Raw genomic sequence first — 19593 nt, forward strand, 5'->3', positions numbered from 1 at the left:
GAAAATTGGTAAGTGTAAGAAAAGAAAAACAAAATAAAAAGCACTCCAAATCCCATCAGTCATGCACTATGACCAGAGTTGGTCCCATCCAGACTCTGCTGTTGCCTGCACACTTATCTAAAACGTCCATACATCTTCTCGACCACAGAACCAAAATAGTGACAACTTGTAGCCAGTTTCCACTTGGTTTGCTATGAATGTCTTTCTGGGACGTTAGTCCTAGATAACATAGTTCTACCTTGTCACTTGGTAGCTGTGTTGTTTCATTGGGCCCGAACGCTGCATCTACCTGCCCCTGGATGAACTCAAATGCCTTGTCTGTCTGGCCCTCCCTAGGCCTGAATACCCTGTGGCCCATGGCCTATTGTTGGCATCTGACTTCTTCCTGTGTCCCCCGCACCCTGCTGTCCACATTGCCCACACATGGTTATCGTCAGATAGGAAATCAGTCTGATGTCCTCATCCCTCTTTATGGAAGGGACCGAGCAATGGTAGCTTTAACTGTCCTCTGCACACCTTATTTGTGGGAGCTGCTAACATGCTCAGTAAGATGAAGAAATAGCCAAAAATTAGAAGGGGGAAGGGGACCCGACAGCCTGTTCCCAAATGGAGAGGTGCAGGGCACAGCACAGCTGACTAGATCAGACAGCAGCCACAGCTCCGAGCCGGCACCCACTCACACCTTCCAACCGGTGCTCATGAGTACTGACCCCAGACACGACCTGTCAGCAGGCCAAGGAAGGGACCAAGAAGGAGAGAAACTCCCAGCAACACTGTGGTAGTGAAACGCTTTGTTTTATTAAGGACACGCAAATCCTTTGTCTATGTGATAGCGTCTCATGCTCAGTCCCACTTGTCTTGGTGCGCGAGGAGCTCATGCGGGTGGTACCGTGTGGTATATACATCAATATACATACAAAAACACTGAGGAGTGTGTCTTAGCGATGGTTTTTTGGCTGAATTACATTAATAGGAAGTATCCAAATTCTAAATTCAAATTAAAAGAAGACAACCCAAAGTCTGGAGAAGCCAACAGCTTTCATGGCTCACTTCACGAACATTCCACAGGTTGTGCCTTTAGCTATTCCTGGTCACGCCCAGAAGGACACCCCCAGTTTCTCATGCACCACCAGCCCACGCTGGCCGACAGGTGTTCTTGGGGCTGGGGACTTGTCCCTCCAAACAATGAACAGGGAAGTGTAGTGCAGTAGGCGTTGCCAAGTCAGACCCTGTCCCTCCCCACCCTCCTGTCATGTGGATATAGTGTGTGCTGTGTGCAGGGAGAGGTGTTCACAGGACACACCAGGGATCACGACACACAGAACTGAACACACATGACCACAAGTACTCTGCCCTTCCCCTTTATACAGCTGGGATGGTAAAAAGACTTCTTTTGAGAGATTTCATAGAATTTAGAGATGAAAAAGCTAGCTGATTTTTATTTCTCTTGCTGGATTGAATTTATGGCTGGGGCAGACCTCACATTTTGGTGTAAATATTTTAGAAATGAGAAGATCCGTCGTTGTTGTATTTTTTGTTTTTGTGAGGGAAGGGGCATGCAGCCTCTGCTCTCCCGAGCCCCCTCCTCAGACCTGCACTTTGAGGGGGCCAGACCCATGGCTCCTCAGTGTAACTACTTGAAATTACTGTACAAGAAGCACTGTTTTTACAAAATGATTCTACAGTCTGGAGATCAATGGAATTGTTTGAATAAAAATAAGTTCCAGAGAAATTAATACTTGGTGAGATGTTGGCGTGAACATTTTAACATAATTGTTTTTGATTACAATAAAAATCTCCACAATAGGAGAACACAATGAAAAGTTAAATGAAGACCCAGACTCAAAATCGCAGTTCTTTGGTGTCCCTTGCTGAGAAGAGGTGAAAGCTGACCCTGAGCAGGTGATTAGGGCTGAGCAACACGGCTAGGATGACCACTCGCGGCCTTGGCCCAACCTGGAGGAGCTCTGGCTCATGCCACAAACGTGCCACCCCACCTGAGACTTCTCTTCAACTCAGCCTTCCTGCCAATAGGACGGCTGCCCAGCGGCCTGGACTGGACAGTGATCAGTGTTCTTGAAGAACTAAAGCTTCATATTTGGCTAACAAAACAGAAGAGAAACCCTCCTGACCCCGTGGTCATGAGTCCTCAAAACTTAACATTTTTTTTTTAAAAAACAAAACAAAAACCACAAGTCCTTGGCTGTGTCAACGTTTCTGTGGAGCCTCTAAAGTCCAGACTGAGGACATTGGATGCAAATTACCACCTTCAGGAAACAGTTGTGTATCTAATGCACAGTGAGCTCAGGAGGGACAGTCTAAAGTACTCAGCTTCCTGCTCTGTCTCATGCAGGAGTGGATCAGCCTTTCTTCCTTTCCTGTTCACAGGTGAGTGGTTTCACCATCCTGACCCAGGGGCAGGGGCTGTGCAGGCCTCCTGACCTCCCACCTTCCTCCCCAGCAACCTCGGGCCAGGCCTGGGTGCTCTCAGGACTGAGCCCTGCACTGGGCCTGCCCCCCTGGCTGGTTGCACATGCCCAGCTCAGGAAAGGTGCACAGCTCAGGGTCCAGTGGGACCACACACAGTAAGGCGTTTTTTCACCTGAGCAGGAGGGAGGCTCACGACTGCTTTAACCATCATCTGACAGAAAGGAAGGCAGGACGCAGGGGACAGTACATGTCTATGGAATGTATTACCATTGGGCTTTGTCATCAAAATCCACATCTCTTTTAAAAACTAAGTCCATTTCCCCACCTCCATTAGAAAAAATAGCATTTATAGTGAGAAGAATAAAAACGCAGGACCTCCCACCATGTTCTTGGGGTGTGGAAGAGCCTGCTGTGGGGATGGGCCAGCACCACCAGACACCTTTCCTGGGACGTGGAAAGAGAATCCCAGGGTGCTGTAATCAGACCAGACTCCGCGACGGTGGGGGCCTGCGCCACCCTCTGAGTGGCTCAGGAGGAGCAACCACCTGACACGAGAGAAGGCTGGTGTGGGCGACACTATCTCTGAACCTGCCGAGTCCCAGCAATGTGTGACCTGCCACCCAGGACGCCTCCCACGGGACATGGCCACTGTGGGCTCCATGCTCTGCGCCCGTGAAGACAAGGACATGGGGTACACAGCTAGAAGACACACAGGTGTTGATGCCTGGACTGCACTGTGGGGTGGCCATGCCCCACCTCTCCCCCTGGCTCCCACAGGATCCTCCAGAACCATGAATCGACCAAGGCTAGAAAGCGCTTCCTTCGCCTGCTCCACACTGACCCTGAGTGGAAGGAACAGGCAGCTGGTGCAGGCCTCTGACACGGGTGGGGGTGCCCAGGCCAGCCCCTGCCTCAGTCTGCCCTGGGCCGTCCTTTGTGCTGTAGGGTGTTGAGCAGAGTCCCTGGGTCCCCCCAGATGCCAGCAGCACCCCTTCCCTGCCGTGACTATGCCCGCGGCCTGCTGTGTTGCCAGCTTTCAGCCTGAATACTTATTTTTCAAACACGTCTTTGAAAAAGCTGTAAAGAATAATCTAAAAATATGCCGTAAGTGGTGTTTTCCAAAATGAGTAACTACGAAACTTAATTCTCTTTCTGTCCCATGAAGACCTCTGGATGGTCGTTCACGTCTGACAGGCTCAGAAGAGGGTGCGAGGTCTAGCTGGTTACCATGTGGCAGCCCCAATGCACTCCTGCTAGTCCCTAAAAGTTTTTAAAACTGAAATGAATGGCCACGTTCGTAGCTGATTACTAGGGTACCCGCCTGTGGGGAGCTAGGTGGTGGGAAGTGTGGACATGGGGACGTTCTTTAGGTTACTACCTCCTACCTCTAGCGTCTCATGTCCTCCATAGAGAAATACTTCTTCTGCAATTAAAATAATCTGGCATAAGAGTGACCTGACATAATTACTTATATTATAAATCATGTTCCTAGCTCTGAATAAATTATTTATTCAAGAATTTCACATGAACTAATTGCTATTCCCTAAGCTTAAGGAAGCCCTACTCAGTAGAACTCAATTTCTATCGTAAACTGAGGTTGAAAGCGGTCACTGGGTAACTGAACAGAGAGATGGTGCCGCACAGGTCCTGGAGGTCAGCACCGGCTCTGCCCCCGCCACCCCCACCCCCAGCTGTGTGCCTGCCCCAATCCAGATGGGAGGTTCTGGGGACAGCGCTGGACCCTGGGCACCTCCACATCCCCACCGGTGGTCAGGGTGTGAGAGAGAACTGGTCCTGCTCGGTGGGCTTCTCCACCCAGGCGCCCAGCCCCGCCTTGATGAACGCCCGGAACAGGCAGGCCTTGGCCACCTGGTATTCCCTTGCCACCAGTTTGGACTCATGGTACATGTTGGGTTTGGTGATCTTGGAGCGCATTAAGTTGGAGGGAACCTGTGTGAAGATAAAAAAAGAACACAAAAAAAACCAAGTACAATCTTTTAAGAGGTAGGAGTAGAAGCTAAAATGCAAGATGTTAAAAAGAAGTGGTGTTGAGCAGTGTGCTGGCTTCTGAGGGTGGGGCCACCAAGTGAGGTGCCTCCCACAGAGGGACTGTCCTCCCAGGAACACAGCCGGGCACCCTCAGCGGCCCATGTACCCACCCCAAGGAGCCGCCTTGTGGATAAAGGCAGTGCTTCTGTTCACCCACAGTTGATGCAAATGTCCACTTTGAACATTGTAGCTATTTAGAAACCACTGTGTGATGTACATTTGATCAGTGGACCACCCCCACCCCTGCTGACTACCTCACGGGTGAGCTCCTGCAACTTGTTTATTTCTCCACTTCAAGTTCAATGCCAGGTTCATAATAAACAAACATTACTGACTTGACTCACAAATCAGAGAAAACTAGTAATATTCTGATTTACTATATAAGGTCTGAGTAGGGGAAAAGAGGGCCTTGCGGCTACTACTATAGAAAAAGGTCTAAAACCCTTCCCTGGCGGGTTTAAACGAGCCCAGCAATGCCTGTCTTCCTGGGTGCCCATCTGAGGTGACAGGTTCCTGGCAGGAGGGCCGGGGAGGGGAAGCTGCCTCTGGGGCTGAGCTGCTTTCTGTCTAAAGAGCCGGGGCCAGACTCTGGGCTGGACACCACCAGCAGGAACAGGTTTGGAGGGGTTGTGTGGACAGTGGCAGGGCTGAAACAGGTTGGACAAGCGGTGGGGAATGGGGTGGGCATCGCCACAGGGGCGCCTCAGTACCTTGCCGTGCACACGCATCCAGCGACAGTACAATGCGTGCTTACACAGGCGCGACGCTCGGCCCAGCTCGTCCTTGCCCGTCGTGGCGTTGATGACCTCAATGGTCGAGTCGCCCACCGTCCAGTTGACGCTGAAGTTGGGTGCCTTCCCTGGCTGCCGCGCTTCTGCATTGCTGATGCCTGGAAGGGAGAGACAGGCAAGGTGACACGGAGCCCTGGATGACAGGTGAGTGGGACCAGGCGGGCTCACACACATTCAGTGCTACCTCCTGCTGCCCAGAAATGCAATGTCTGCTGGGCGGCAGGCAGAAGGTCCACAGAACTTATAATCATGACTTCATAGCACTTCCAACCACTCGAGCTGCAGAGCTGGTAAGCTGGGCAGTGTGTGCTCAGGTGGCAAGCCACTTCTTAGCTCAGTGTCTCAGAGTCATACGGGGCCCCTTCTCAGTGTATTACACCCAGGCCCCGATGCCAAGGCCATCCTGCCTCGCACGCCCTGTACCCAAGACACAAGAACCAACTTCTTTTTTTTTTTTTTTAAAGATTTTATTTATTCTTTTTAGAGAGGAGAGAGAGAGTAAAAGAGAGAGAGAGAGAAGGGGAGAGGAGCAGGGAGCATCAACTCCCACATGTGCCTTGACCAGGCAAGCCCAGGGTTTCGAACCGGTGACCTCAGCATTCCAGGTCGACTCCTTATCCACTGCACCACCACAGGCTAGGCAAGAATCAACTTCTTAAAAAAATTTTTTTAAATTTATTGATTTTAGAGACAAAGGGAGAGAGAGAGAGAGAAAAAAAAAACATCGATTTGTTGTCCCATTTATCTATGCATTCACTGGTTGAGTCTTGTATGTGCACTGACCAGGGATTGAATCCACAACCTTGGTGTATCAGGGTGATACTTTAACCAACTGAGCTACCTGCCCAGGGCCAGAAAACAACTTCTTAACATGTCTTCTTACCACATTTCAACAATTTCTGGGACTAATGCTTTATTAATTTATTTTCACTCATCCACTCAAGGCCATGACTCTGCTAGCTAAGTGTACCAGTGGCCCCATTTGTCATTGCTGACGTGTGCATTCTAAGAAACCAGCTTTGTCTGGTTTCCTCTCTGGTCTTCGAGTTACTGACAAGTCCAAATTCCATGTGGCCGAGTTTTATACTCTCCATTTGTAGCCAGTGTTTAGTTTTAGTGCAGTGTAGTCAAAGTAACTGGGACAAGTAATGAGTTTGGATTCAATTACTCATGACAGTGACCATGTGATGGACTGCAGAGCAGAGCAGTGTGACAGATGAGAGAAAAAAGTGTTAATTTGTTATCAAGTATGTTACTGAAAGGAGACCACTGTGGGCCCAACTTCAAATGGAGTTTCTATCCAGCAACTGCTCTAAATCACACCTGTGCCAGGCAGGGTCCCCAGTGAGACAGAACAGTGGGGTAGGTGGAGAGTTATGAGGAGGGATTGGCTCCCAAGGTTACGGAGGCTGAGAAGTCCCATGACCTGCTATCTGCAAGCTGGAGACCCAGGGCAGCTGTTGGTGTAGCTCTGTCTGAGTCCGAAGGCAGAGAACCAGGGTCCGACAGTGTGCGTACCAGCCAACAGGCAAAGGTGAGGTGAGCCATCCCAGCTCCATCAGGGTGGTGGGAAAAAGGGATGAACTTGTATGCAGGCCTCCGTGGATCTAATGTGGGTGAGCACCACACTGGGGAGGCAGTTTGCTTTTCCGACTCTACCCATCAAATGCTACCCTTATCTGCAAACACTCTCCCTGACGCCCCCAAAAAGAACATGTCCTTTGGGCGCTCTCGGCCAGTCAAGATGATGCAAAAAACGGACCATCACAGACCTTAGTTTTCTGTGGTTTATATCCGAACCACTTCTTTCCTGAACAGGCTTTTGGGTTTCCTGGAATTTCTGTTTTCTTGTTTTCTGTTGTTCATAAAAGAAGCATGTTCTTTCACCTAGTAGAGACCATTTGGCTTCTCAGGTTATTTGTAAAAATATACTCACTTTCTTCTGAAAGACATCCTCTTTCGAGCTCTGCATGATGCTCTGCTCTAATCAGAACTGTTATCAGAACTGTTACAGGCTTGCTGCTGGGTTATCTTGTCATCACACTGCTGGTTTATAAGGTATTTATTTCTCCTCGGATCCCATGGTGTTCTTTCTTAGATGTCTGCTTCGTTTTGTTCGAGTATCCTGACTTTTTTTCCTCCGAAAATATACAGTAGAGATAGATCCTCTGAATCCTTGAATATCTTAACATTATTATTTCATCAAAATGCCTAATATTTGATTGGATTAAAAATTCTATGATAGACATATTTTACCCTCAGAACTGGGAGTCATTTCATCATTCAGTCTGGCTCCTGGGGCACTGGTGAGTGTCATCTTCTCAATCTCATGAAGATGTTCTAGGAGTGGATCTTCTTCTTTTTTTTTTTTTTACAGAGAGAGAGAGAGTCAGAGAGAGTGACAGACAGGGATAGACAGACAGGAATGGAGAGGTGAGAAGCATCAATCATTAGTTTTTTCTTGCACATTGCGACACCTTAGTTGTTCATTGATTGCTTTCTCATATGTGCCTTGACCGTGGGCCTTCGGCAGACTGAGTAACCCCTTGCTCGAGCCAGTGACCTTGGGTCCAAGCTGGTGAGCTTTTGCTCAAACCAGATGAGCCCGCGCTCAAGCTGGCGACCGCGGAGTATCAAACCTGGGTCCTCAGCATCCCAGTCCAAGGCTCTATCCACTGAGGCACAGCCTGGTCAGGTTAGGAGTGGATCTTTTTTTTTTTTTTTTTTTTTTACAGAGGCAGAGATAGACAGGGACAGACAGACAGGAACGGAGAGAGATGAGAAGCATCAATCATCAGTTTCTCGTTGCACGTTGCGACTTCTTAGTTGTTCATTGATTGCTTTTTCACATGTGCCTTGACCGCGGGCCTTCAGCAGACCGAGTAACCCCCTGCTGGAGCCAGCGACCTTGGGTCTAAGCTGGTGAGCTCTTTGCTCAAGCCAGATGAGCCCGCGCTGAAGCTGGCGACCTCGGGGTCTCGAACCTGGGTCCTTCCGCATCCTAGTCTGACGCTCTATCCACTGCGCCACCACCTGGTCAGGCAGGAGTGGATCTTTTTAAAATTAATTCTGCTCAGCACTTGGCACTCCGTCTCTGTCTCAGTGCTCGTGGCTCTCTCAGCATGGAGATGTTTTCTTCTATTATGTCTTCCGTTTTCCTTCTGCTGGACAGATCTGGGTGTGTCAGACTAATGCTGTACACCTCTCGACTCTTCTTGTGTTGTGCATCTTTCTGCTCTGAGTTACTTGTGTTTTGTTGGCTCGCTTCCCCTCCTCTCATGAGAACGTGGGCTCTGTGAGGAGGATGTGTCTTCTGTTACATCCCAACACCCACAGCTGTGCCTATTACACAGAGGGCCAAATAAGACTTCCTTCATAGTTGAAATTCTGGGGTTTTAAATACATGTTGGGAAGGAGCCTGAGTCTCTGGTCCAGAAAGTGACATGTGTGCTGCTGGCCACCTGGTGTGGAGGAGCACCCATATCATGTGGAAACAGGGGATCAGGCCGAACTTCCACTCAGACTGTATTCCCAAGACAACACAGGATGGGGTGCCTCTAGTTGAAAGCCCCCACCTGGTTGACAATACTCCTGGGGGTGGTGACAAGAGAGGGGAATTATAACTTTGGATGCAGAAGGGAGGAGACCAGCTGTTGTGACGGGGATCATCACAGACAGTGAGCTGTCCCACCTGCCTGTGTAGTGGAGCTCAGGAAAGACACAGACACAGCGTGTGTGTCCTTGTAGGAGGTGCAGTCAGGCAGGGGTTCGGGATCCAGGGGCTGCTGAGCAGTGGGGTGAACTTGCATGAGCCCTGCAGGTCTGTGGCTCAGCCTGTCCAGTGGTGAGGGGTGATGGCGGGCCACTGCTCCGATACTGGGGGTACATTCACAGAGAGATGTAACCAAGAGTCTAGTTCAGTGACTGGAAGGAGTGTGTCTGCCCTGGACATGGTTTTCAGACAACACTCAGTATAACAACTGGTATTTCTGAGAAATCATCAAAAGAGTTGTCAATAAAACAAATAACTATTTCACATACAGAACATTAAAAAACAAACAAACAGGCAAACACTTATGGTAGAATCTGAAGCTTAAAGGCACTTTAAGGTCATTTGGCTCAATCTGTTACACAGATTCCGCGAAACCTGTCCATAACACTGGCCATCCTCTCCAGCTTCGTTCTAGTCAAAGAGGCTCAAGTCCTCTCAGGAAACTCTTTTCTAGAGAGTTCTCATCATCAAAAAGTCTTCCTCTTGGACACAGAAAGAGATGTGACAGCCCAGATGGAGCATTCTCACAGAACAGAGATGATGGGCAGGAGGGGACGGAAGTGTATGGCTGTGACACATGCCAGGTGGGCCTTGAACACTGGCTAAGGCCTTGAACATGTGCAACAACTCATCCCTTTGAGCAGAATGCCCAGTCAGGGTCCCTCAGAGACCAGGGCAGATGGAAAGAATGGCATGTGACAGGAGAAAGTGGACCGAGATGTTCAGAGAGCAAGGCACAGAAGCAACAGCACGAAACAGAAACAGGAGAAAAATCTCTCCAACTTGGAGACGTGATCGTCCAGGTGGAAGCATTCAGAGGAGTGGGGGTGGGGGTGGGGGTGACTACACTCCTGGACTTACCACTGGCATGGCCACTCCTAACTCACGGTACTGGGGCTGGGGAAAAAGGATCACTGTCATTCGGGGGCCTGCTCCTGCCTGGAAAATACACACTCTCTCCCATCCTCATTCATACTTGTGTTCTCTCTCTCTCTCTCATTTAAGGCTTTGCTATACTGGTACAAGCGTCAGCTGTTTCACCAACTACTTTACACGGTGGCACAGCTTCCCCCTGGCAGGGGCGTGCAGCCTTCTCCCTGGTACACCAGTGGCATCCCCTCCTGCCTGGGTCCTCTGACTCCTGCCCATCTCCCCAGAGCCCCCAGCTCAGACTGAACTCATGAGGACTTGCTGCCCAGCTGCCTTATGGGTTGTTTTGTGACAACAATGGCAGTAAAACCAGCGCTGAGGGAGTCTCCCTCTGAGGCCCCAGGGTAGCCTGCCTGTTACCAGGCCCTGCAATCCTGCCCTGGGACAGTTAAGACCACTGGTCTTTCTTCTGCAGTTCTCTTCAGGCCCTGACTGGGCCAGTCGAGAAGCAGGCTCAGGGGGCCGATGGACACGGACAGGCGCCAGGTTTAGGAGTAGCCTGCAGAGCAGACACGGGAGACTCCAGATGCTTTCACTTCTAAGAAGCACAAGAGGGAGTCCCGAGTGCTCACAGCTCGCCGCTGAGATCCTCTGAGTCACATACGCTTTTTATGTTGAAATAAAATGAAATTCTTCTTACTTTAATCTAGACAGCATTTAAAAAAATAGTCCATCATCCATTTTTTTTAAAAATTAAAGGTGTATCTTATTTGATTTGGTTTTTAGGTAATCTTTTTTTTAAAATATTTTTATTTATTTATTTTAAGACTTTTATTCATTTTAGAGAGGAGAGAAGGAGGAGAGGGAGAGAGAGAGAGAAGAGGGGAGGAGCAGGAAGCATCAACTCCCATATGTGCCTTGACCAGGCAAGCCCAGGGTTTTGAACCGGCGACCTCAGCATTCCAGGTCGACACTTTATCCACTGCGCCACCACAGGTCAGGCGGTAATCTTATTTTAGTTGATTTAGTTATCCTCTGGGCTGAATTTACATCCATTTTTATCCCTCAGGACGCTACAATCTTCTGGGCGCCATGGTACATCATTCCCTTTTTAACATGATGTGATCTCTGTGATGAAATGTGCAGGAAACCAGCACGACCAGCATGGCCTAAACTGCAGCACACGCACATTCACAAGGCTCAGGCACAGCACTGGGGCTGAGGGGAACAGCCCCAGGGTGCTGGCTACAGGAGTGTCACCTCCCACATCTGAGATGTCAGAACCCCCCCCCCCCCCAGATTCCCTCTGTCTGTGGCAACAGTGGATTCTACACTCCGGGCAGTCCCTGTGCGGCCCTCGCAGGCTGGGTCCTGCTGCGCCATCCCCTGTGGACCCCGCGGGAGTGCCCTGTCTCAGGTGTCTTCTCCAAAACTATGCCTGCACCAATTTGAGCTCTCTTCATGGAAAATCAACAGCAAAACACCACTATTTCCAAAATAAAGCAGTTACCCAAATAAAATACGCCAAACAGTTTGTGTTCCAATATAGACTGATGCGGAATGCTGCTGCTGCCCATGGGCCCAGCATTTGACAAACATCCTGCTTCCTGAAACTTGCGTGTTGTCCCTGTACTTCACAGAACTCTCACACTCATCCAGAAGAATCATGGAGGCCACCTGTGTGTCCTCGTCACTAGGAGAGGGAGAAACTGAGGCAGACACTGCCAAGGAGGCAGGACTCCAGCTGCCTGCTGGGTAGGCTTGGGGAGGCCCAAACCACTTTAGGAGCTTTAGGCTTTGGGGTTCAAGGTGACACTGGGGACAGGAGAACAAAAAGATTCTTCTGTTATTTCATGTTTTTAACAAACATGTGGAGCGCATCGACAACTTTAAGGTCTCACCTTGCAAAGGCCGCTATCTTCAGTATCTCTCTATTGCCCTCCATGCCTGCATGCACATCTGATGCGATAAAAATAACCTGACTTACAAGTGGGCGCTCATTTCAGTGCCTGAGCAAGACGGTCCCATCTTCTCAGACTTCCATCAGGGCTGAGACGTCGCTTAGCGCACGTCAAGACAGCAATTAACAACTATGTGGAATGGCTCCTGTGCACCATGGATTTCACACACACTGTGTTAAGTGTCTGTGAATCTAAGAGACAAGTGATGGCCGAAATTAAAGAAAGCTTTTGCATGCACACTGCTTTCTGACTCGCGAGACACCACATGACGCAACACTGACACTTCGTGCTTCCAGGACGCCCCGTGGGTGCAGATGCTAGTTCCAACTTTCCCGCAATCAAGTTTTATCAGACTCTATTCTTTTCCTTTAATAAAATAATGGTTGAGGTTAGGGAGCTGTAAAGTTTGATCTGAGACAACCTCAGTGTTTGTCCATCTGTACGTAACTCACATGCTCTGAGAGCCATGCTGCCCAGTAACCCCCGCACGGCTTAGGTCTGGTTAGTGACGTGCCTCCAGCTGGACCACACGCACACCAGGGACACGCGGTTAGTGCAGGGTTATGGTTTTAGTCCTGGGCTTAACAAAAAAAATAAGTAAAATGATAGAGTCAACAAGATAAAAATACCTTCACTGTGTCCTTTACAGGAAGGGTGAACTGAGAAGGTAGGACCCTTGAATTCAAAAGCTCTTGTTCACTTTGCTGCTAGCTACTGAAACTCTAACTAAAAGAAAAACAACAAACAAACCAGTAACAACAGGTGTACAGGGCACGTGAAGGACACCCCCGACACACGGACTTATGGGCACGGTGCGTTACATGACCAACTTCCAAAAGGCAAGCTGGGGGGGGGCAGGGCCAGGGCAAGCGGCCACCCACACGGGCTGGCTCTGTGGTGGCCATCTGTCACAGTGACCCATTCCTGATGCCCAGCCCAGCCATCTCAGGCAGCTGATGCGTGTAATTTCCACAGCATCTGTTTATCTCTACGCAGAGGCAGTGCTTGAATACAGACTTATCAGACAGATGTGGAGGAGCCACATCTGGGCTGCCGCTCCTTCACACATGGTGAAGGTTTCAGTCAGTGAGAGAGTAACCTTGCAGCCCTCACACACCCCGAGACAGCCTCCTTCATCCTTTCAGGGCAGCCCAGGCTGCCCTCTGAGGAAAAGCTACTCCACATGCAGCTCCCCTGCGGTGTTTCTGTTCACACGGCGTGGACACTGTACACGAGTTCATCTGAAAGAGACGAGATCACACTCTGGGGATACTTGCCACTAAGCAGGGGCTTGTTGAGGGTATACAGAGGGGGCAGGTCTTCTATGTTCGAGATCCGCTGGTACATGGCTCTGGAGAGGTGGTCCCCATGGTAGAGGCTGCCCAAGATGATGCTCGAGAAGTAAATCGGCTCCACGAAGATGCTGAGCAGCGAGCCCTGGATGCCCACCACGTTCCACCTGCAGGCAGAGGGACACACCTCAGCGCAGGGCACACCCCCGATGCCTGCCCACCAGTGTGTGCAGCAGCCCAGGGAGTGCATTCTGTGTATGTGTCGGCCAACAAGATAGCAGTTAGACATAACTAACAGAGAAAAATTGACTTAAAAATCATTTTAGCTGTGGGACAAGCTTGTGCCAGGACATACTTACTGACGTGTGAAGGTTAGTTCTAACAAGTTGGGAGACACATTTCTTGTGAGAAAAATCAAAAGAAGTAAATATTTTATTGCTTCTGATAAAAATGACCACACTCAAGTCCCTGAAAACATTACGTCATTTTCCTGTTCCTCAGTGACAATTCTGAGTCAGGCTCCGTAAGATGTGGAGGTGGGAATCAGCCACCCCCAGCGGGCATGGCGTGCTCCGTCGCCTGTCCGTCACAGCAGCGGTGACGCTATGTGAACAGCATCAGGAGAGGGAGTGACTGCATGACTTTTATTACAGTGATCATTCACATCACTGACAATCTGAGTGTTCGTTTCAGCTCTGAGACACCCTCCCACAAACGTGCCACTGCTCTCTCTCTGAGCTCCACAAACACTTCACAGCCCGGGGGGTGTCCACATCCCAGCACTCTCACTACTGGACACTAAGTGCACAGGGGCAGAGACAACACGACCCACGTGTTCCCAGAGCCCATGGGCTATCTGGATGAGGACTAGCAGTAAATAGGCAAATACTTGAATCAAGAATAAAAAGTTGAGCTGAAATCAATCTGAGGGGGAGCAGGGTTCCATGGTAAAGCAGAAGAGGGTGCTGCCTTCAGGGAAGGCTCTGTGAGCGTGAGCGTTAGCCTGAACTCACCCCAGAGGGGGATGCGAGGCACAGGGGAGAGGTTCCACCGAGACCCAGTGTGGAGACAGACCGGGGGTCAGGCCTAGGGACAGGGCAGGGCCAGGCTGACCAGATCACCCTCCACAGGGACTAGCTGTTCCTCTGCACAGCGGGCACTCCTGGAGGCCTTTCAGGGACGTGCTGGCACCACGTAACTTAACGGCAGTGTTTTTCTGAGAGGAACTGACCTGATCCTGATTTGCATTTCAGGAAGCAGTGTGGAGAAGATTTGGTGGGACGACGGGAGGGGGGCTGTAGAGGAGCAGCCTCCGCAGGCGGGTCAGAGATAAGTGGGGCAGCAAAATGAGGCCAATTTTAGAATTCACAGTGCTCCCCCACTCTGTCCATCCTCCCTGTGTCCACTCTCATTGATGGCCACCAGCTCTGGCCCTCGGGAAGGGTGGGAGGCAGTGCTGGGTGGTTAGATCTGTAAACAGTGTCCACAAGAGCCCTGCCATAAGTCCTGGACCACCCAGCTCCATGTCTCACGCTCAGGCCAAACTCGCCTCCTCGTCCCTGTCACCGGCCAGCAAACCTGTAAGAGAACTCCTTCCTGAACAGAACCAGGAGTCCCCTCTGCTGGGGCACAGGCCCCACCTCCTGCTGCTTCCCCTTCTCCTATGGCCCCCACCCCAGTGCCCATCCTCAATAGCAGTGACCCGACCTTGGAAACACAGGCCAACAAGGTCATTCACTCCTTTGCACAAACCCTCCAACACTCCCATCTTTTTTTTTTTTTTGTATTTTTCTGAAGTTGGAAACAGGAAGGCAGTCAGTCAGACTCCCGCATGCACCCGACCAGGATCCACCCGGCATGCCCACCAGGGGGCGATGCTCTGCCCATCTGGGATGTTGTTCTGTTGCAACCAGAGCCATTCATAGAGCCATCCCCAGCGCCCGGGCCCACTTTGCTCCAATGGAGCCTTGGCTGCGGGAGGGGAAGAGAGAGACAGAGAGGAAGGAGAGGGGGAGGGGTGGAGAAGCAGATGGGTGCTTCTCCTGTGTGCCCTGGCCGGAAATTGAACTCGGGACTACTGCACACCAGGCCGACGCTCTACCTCTGAGCCAAATGGCCAGGGCCCCAACACCGCCATCTTCAAGAAAACCCCATTGTTTCAACAGCCGGCAGCCTGTCTGACATTACCTCTCCCACCATTGCCTCCTGTGCTTAGGCCACCAGAGTCCTTGCTACTTCCTCCAAAGCCACTACCCTCAAGTTCTTCATCCCTGAACATGGTCCCCAAACAGCCTCCTGGCCACAGTACCCCCATGTTGTCTTTACAGAAAGTCCCTCCGGGTGCCCTGTCTGCACCCCCTCCGATGCTACCTTCCTACATTGCTTGCAGGTCCTGACTCTCCCAACCAGCACGCAAGCTCCCGGGGGTGGGGGGGAGGACTCTGTTCTACTCAAAGATCTGTTCCAGCACCTACACTGTGCACCTGGTACATAGTCAATACATATGCGCCGAGCAGGCAAACCCTCCAATTACTACAACACGTTCCTCCCACCCTCTAAACCAGGGGTCAGGAAACTTTTTGGCTGAGAAAGGCATGAACGCCACATATTTTAAAATGTAATTCCATGAGAGCCATACAACAACCCGTGTATGTTATGCATTATCCAATAAAAATTTGGTGTTGTCCCAGAGGACAGCTGTGATTGGCTCCAGCCACCCGCAACCATGAACATGAGCGGTAGGAAATGAATGGATTGTAATACATGAGAATGTTTTATATTTTTAACATTATTATATATATTTTTTTCTTTAGAGAGAGGGACAGATAGGGACAGACAGGCAGGAATGGAGAGAGATGAGAAGCATCAATCATCAGGGTTTTTTTGTTGCGATACCTTAGTTGTTCAGTGATTACCCCCCCATGTGCCTTGACTGTGGGCCTTCAGCAGACCAAGCAACCCTTTGCTCAAGCCAGCGACCCTGGGTCCAAGCTGGTGAGCTTCGCTCAAACCAGATGAGCCTGCACTCAAACTGGTGACCTCGGGGTCTCGAACTTGGGTCCTCCGCATCCCAGTCCGATGCTCCATCCACTGTGCCATCGCCTGGTCAGGCACATTATTATATTTTTTATTAAAGATTTTTCTGCGAGCCAGATACAGCCATCAAAAGAGCCACATCTGGTTTGTAAGCCATAGGTTCCCGACCCCTGCTCTAAAATGAAAATTAAAACACAGGTTTCCTATCTTACAAAAGAAAAGCATGACATGATTGGATGCTTACCAAAATCACAGGGCACCCTTTCTATGTAAATGAAGAAGTCTATGTGTGTGGATTTGGGCCATCTTTAGACTGAATTGAGCCTCCTGGGGCCCAATTTAAAACAGTGATCTTGCAGAAAGCTGTATTTGTTATGAGTTGTTAATTCTGAACACATGCCTCATAAGAGAATTCTAAGAGCTTCTGACTGCTCTGGGAGGCCCTAGGTGGGAAGTGGTATGCATACCTATCACTTCTGCTGACGGGCTCCCACCATGAGCTTTACCAAGGACAGCAAGGCCTAGACCTCACTTGGAGTAAAAACACCTAGTGATGACCAAGGGGCACTCAGTAATGGCCAAGGAACATGTGTTGCTGCAGCCAGGCTCCAGGCCATCAAATGTCCCCAGTAAACCTGTGCAAAGATGGGAAATCTGGTACAGATGGTTGCCAAGTGTCGAACCCTCTCCCTGCTGGTCCCACCCTGAGGGAGGGTGCAGGGTCCACAGTAGTTTGCCAGTGGCACTTGCTGGGGTAACCCTGAAAAGACACACAGGTGCTGAGGAGTGCTCACTTGGCCCTGCTGTGCTCACTGCCCAGGCCTCTTTCTCTCTCATCTTCCTTATGTCATTTCTTTCTTTTTATTCTTTTTTTTTTTCTTTTGTATTTTTCTGAAGTGAGAAGCAGGGAGGCAGAGAGACAGACTCCCGCATGCACCGAACCAGGATCCACCCGGCATGCCCACCGGGGGGCGATGCTCTGCCCATCTGGAGCGTTGCTCTGTTGCAACCAGAGCCACTCTAGCACCTGAGGAGGAGGCCATGGAGCCATCCTCAGTTCCCGGGCCAACTTTGCTCCAGTGGAGCCTTGGCTGCGGGAGGGGAAGAGAGAGACAGAGAGGAAGGAGAGGGGGAGGGGTGGAGAAGCAGATGGGCGCTTCTCCTGTGTGCCCTGGCTGGAAATTGAACCCGGGACTTCCACACGCCGGGCCAATGTTCTACCGCTGAGCCAACCAGCCAGGGCTTCTTATGTCATTTCTTAGAGGACAGAGTCAGCATGTTGTCATGCTGGTATGTCCCTGGATCCGTAAAGTGCCTGGTCCAGCTCTGAGAGGCTAAGTGGTCAGTGGCCAGACCAGTAGTCACAGGAGAGCTCTGACCCAAACACAGCCTCCATGGCAACTGGCTCAGAACAGTCAGGACTTGGTCAGCTGCCCTAAAGGTTGTCCCTGCTTCCAATTTGAGAGCACCCAGAGAAAGCCTGGTATGTCCCCCACCAGAGGAGGGCCCACCTGTGGCCAACTAACCCACAGCCTCCCCATCCCACTAGAGCTGCCCCCAACAGCCTGTGCACAGAGGGGTGGGCCCACTGCTATAGCAGCTCTGACTAAACAAGCTGCCTGTCCTCCGGGGGGCGGTCTCCACTCCCTCCAACAGCTCCAGGTACAGAGGCCATGCTCACCAGATCTGAGACCCTGGCACCTTTCCACAGCCCAGATGACACAACTCACTGTGAGACAGTGAACTCCTCTGTCATCGCTGTGACCCATGCAGCCCTAAAATGGGTGGTGGCTGCTTTCAGCCAAACTGTCTGCCCACCCAACAGACAGGCAGCACCTGGTGACCCCAGCAGTAGCAGTGCACTTCCCTTCCCTCCCCCAGCCCAGCGTGGCCCTCACTCTTAAACCTGCCCTCTGCCCCCATTTCTTGCCCTTCAGACTGGGACATATGGGACACTGCTCTGTCCCTTTGTAAGAGACACAGGACATCTCACCGAGCACCTGCTCACTGCCTCTCATCTGTGACAGCCACTCAGGAGGCTGCTGATTTCATTCCCTCAGGAAAGGACAGAACAGGACAAGAGGACTGCAGCCAGTGTCCAGTGTCCTGGCCGCCAATGCTGTTTCTGGGCCACGGCTGTTCTGCTTGTCCAGCCATGGCCATCTGTTGGTGCGGTATCAAATATTAGCCCCTTCAAACTGCATCTGAGTTTATGCAAATGAGGTGACTCTAGGAGGATGGGGACTGGTTGCCAGGGTAACTGACCACATAATTAGAGGGAAGAGGAGAGGAACTGGGGATCATATTGATCGCCAATGACCAATGACTTAATCATGGCTATGTGATGCAAATCTACATAAAACCTGACCATAGGGTTCACGGAGCTTCTAGGCTGATGAGCACTGTGGGGACGCTGGGCTGGAGAGTATGGAATATCCGTGCACCCCTCCCCCCCCGACACCTCTTCCATGGCACTGTCCCTGACTTACAGCCTTTACAATAAAATGGTAAATTAAGTAACTGTATTCCCTGAGTTATGTGAGCAGTTCTAGCAAGTTATCAAGAGCCCAAAGAGGGGGTATCAAGGGAACCCTGGTTTGCAGCCACGTCAGACAGAAGTGTGGTATCTGGGCAGTCTTGTGGGACTGTCCTATGGTGGCTACACTGACCCAGGTGCCATCAGAATCAGCCTGGCTTGTGGACCTGGAGGCTGTGTGGCATGGGACCCCGTCTATGCCAAAGGGGCTGGGAGGAGCAGGCCATGGCTGTGCTCCCCATGCTGCCCTTCTAGGAGCACCCCTCTTCCTTGCCTCCTGGCTTGTCTTTGCTTTTCCTTATGTGACGTGTCATCAGGCACATATCATAGGGGTACCTGTTCATGAAGTTTTGACTTACATGCATGTGTGTGACGCTGTTTCAATGAGACACAGAATAGTCCTGTGATCTTTCCAGCTACGCCCCTGCATGACTAAGCTGTAGGGACTGCTTTATAACCTGGGTTCTCACCTGTTAGTTATGTAAAGCAGAAACTCATGTTTTCTTTATAATTTGGGCTTTCTGTGCCTTGTTTATGAGCCTTGCCAAGTGGAAGCCATAAAAACTGTTCGGTGCCACTTTTCACACCAGCTCCTCACTAACTGGGAACCGTCTGAGCAGGCTGGAACGCCCCACCGCCGCCTGTCCTTCCTCCCTTCCACCGCCGGGGATCAGACCTGATGCTTGAAGACAGTAGGTACCTGCCACATGGTGCAGGAAGAGAGGACCTGGCCTCTGTGTGACAATGGACTCACCACAGCAGCTCTGAACAACCTGTTTTTGAACTGAATTTTCCGTGTGAGAGAAATAAACTTGACCTAGTTCACATTTCCTCTTAAACAGGTAAACAGCATCCT

General features: G+C 50.7%; 1 protein-coding gene across 4 annotated transcripts in view; it reads right to left on the minus strand.

Moving 5' to 3' along the window:
* Positions 1-776: 776 nt before the first annotated feature.
* Positions 777-19593, minus strand: part of ADARB1 (adenosine deaminase RNA specific B1) — a 129954-nt gene continuing 111137 nt past the window's right edge. For 3 of the 4 annotated variants that reach the window (XM_066259198.1, XM_066259196.1, XM_066259197.1), the window contains 3 exons: positions 13151-13332; positions 5190-5368; positions 777-4380 (listed from right to left, as the gene is read on the minus strand). In XM_066259198.1, the coding sequence (XP_066115295.1) occupies positions 4201-4380; positions 5190-5368; positions 13151-13332 (541 nt within the window). In that variant the 3' untranslated portion in view covers positions 777-4200. The remainder of the gene's footprint in view (positions 4381-5189; positions 5369-13150; positions 13333-19593) is intronic. The other variant, XM_066259199.1, reaches the window with a different exon arrangement.

The sequence above is a fragment of the Saccopteryx bilineata genome, chromosome 2, assembly GCF_036850765.1.
Source record: "Saccopteryx bilineata isolate mSacBil1 chromosome 2, mSacBil1_pri_phased_curated, whole genome shotgun sequence".
NCBI classification, from domain to species: domain Eukaryota; kingdom Metazoa; phylum Chordata; class Mammalia; order Chiroptera; family Emballonuridae; genus Saccopteryx; species Saccopteryx bilineata.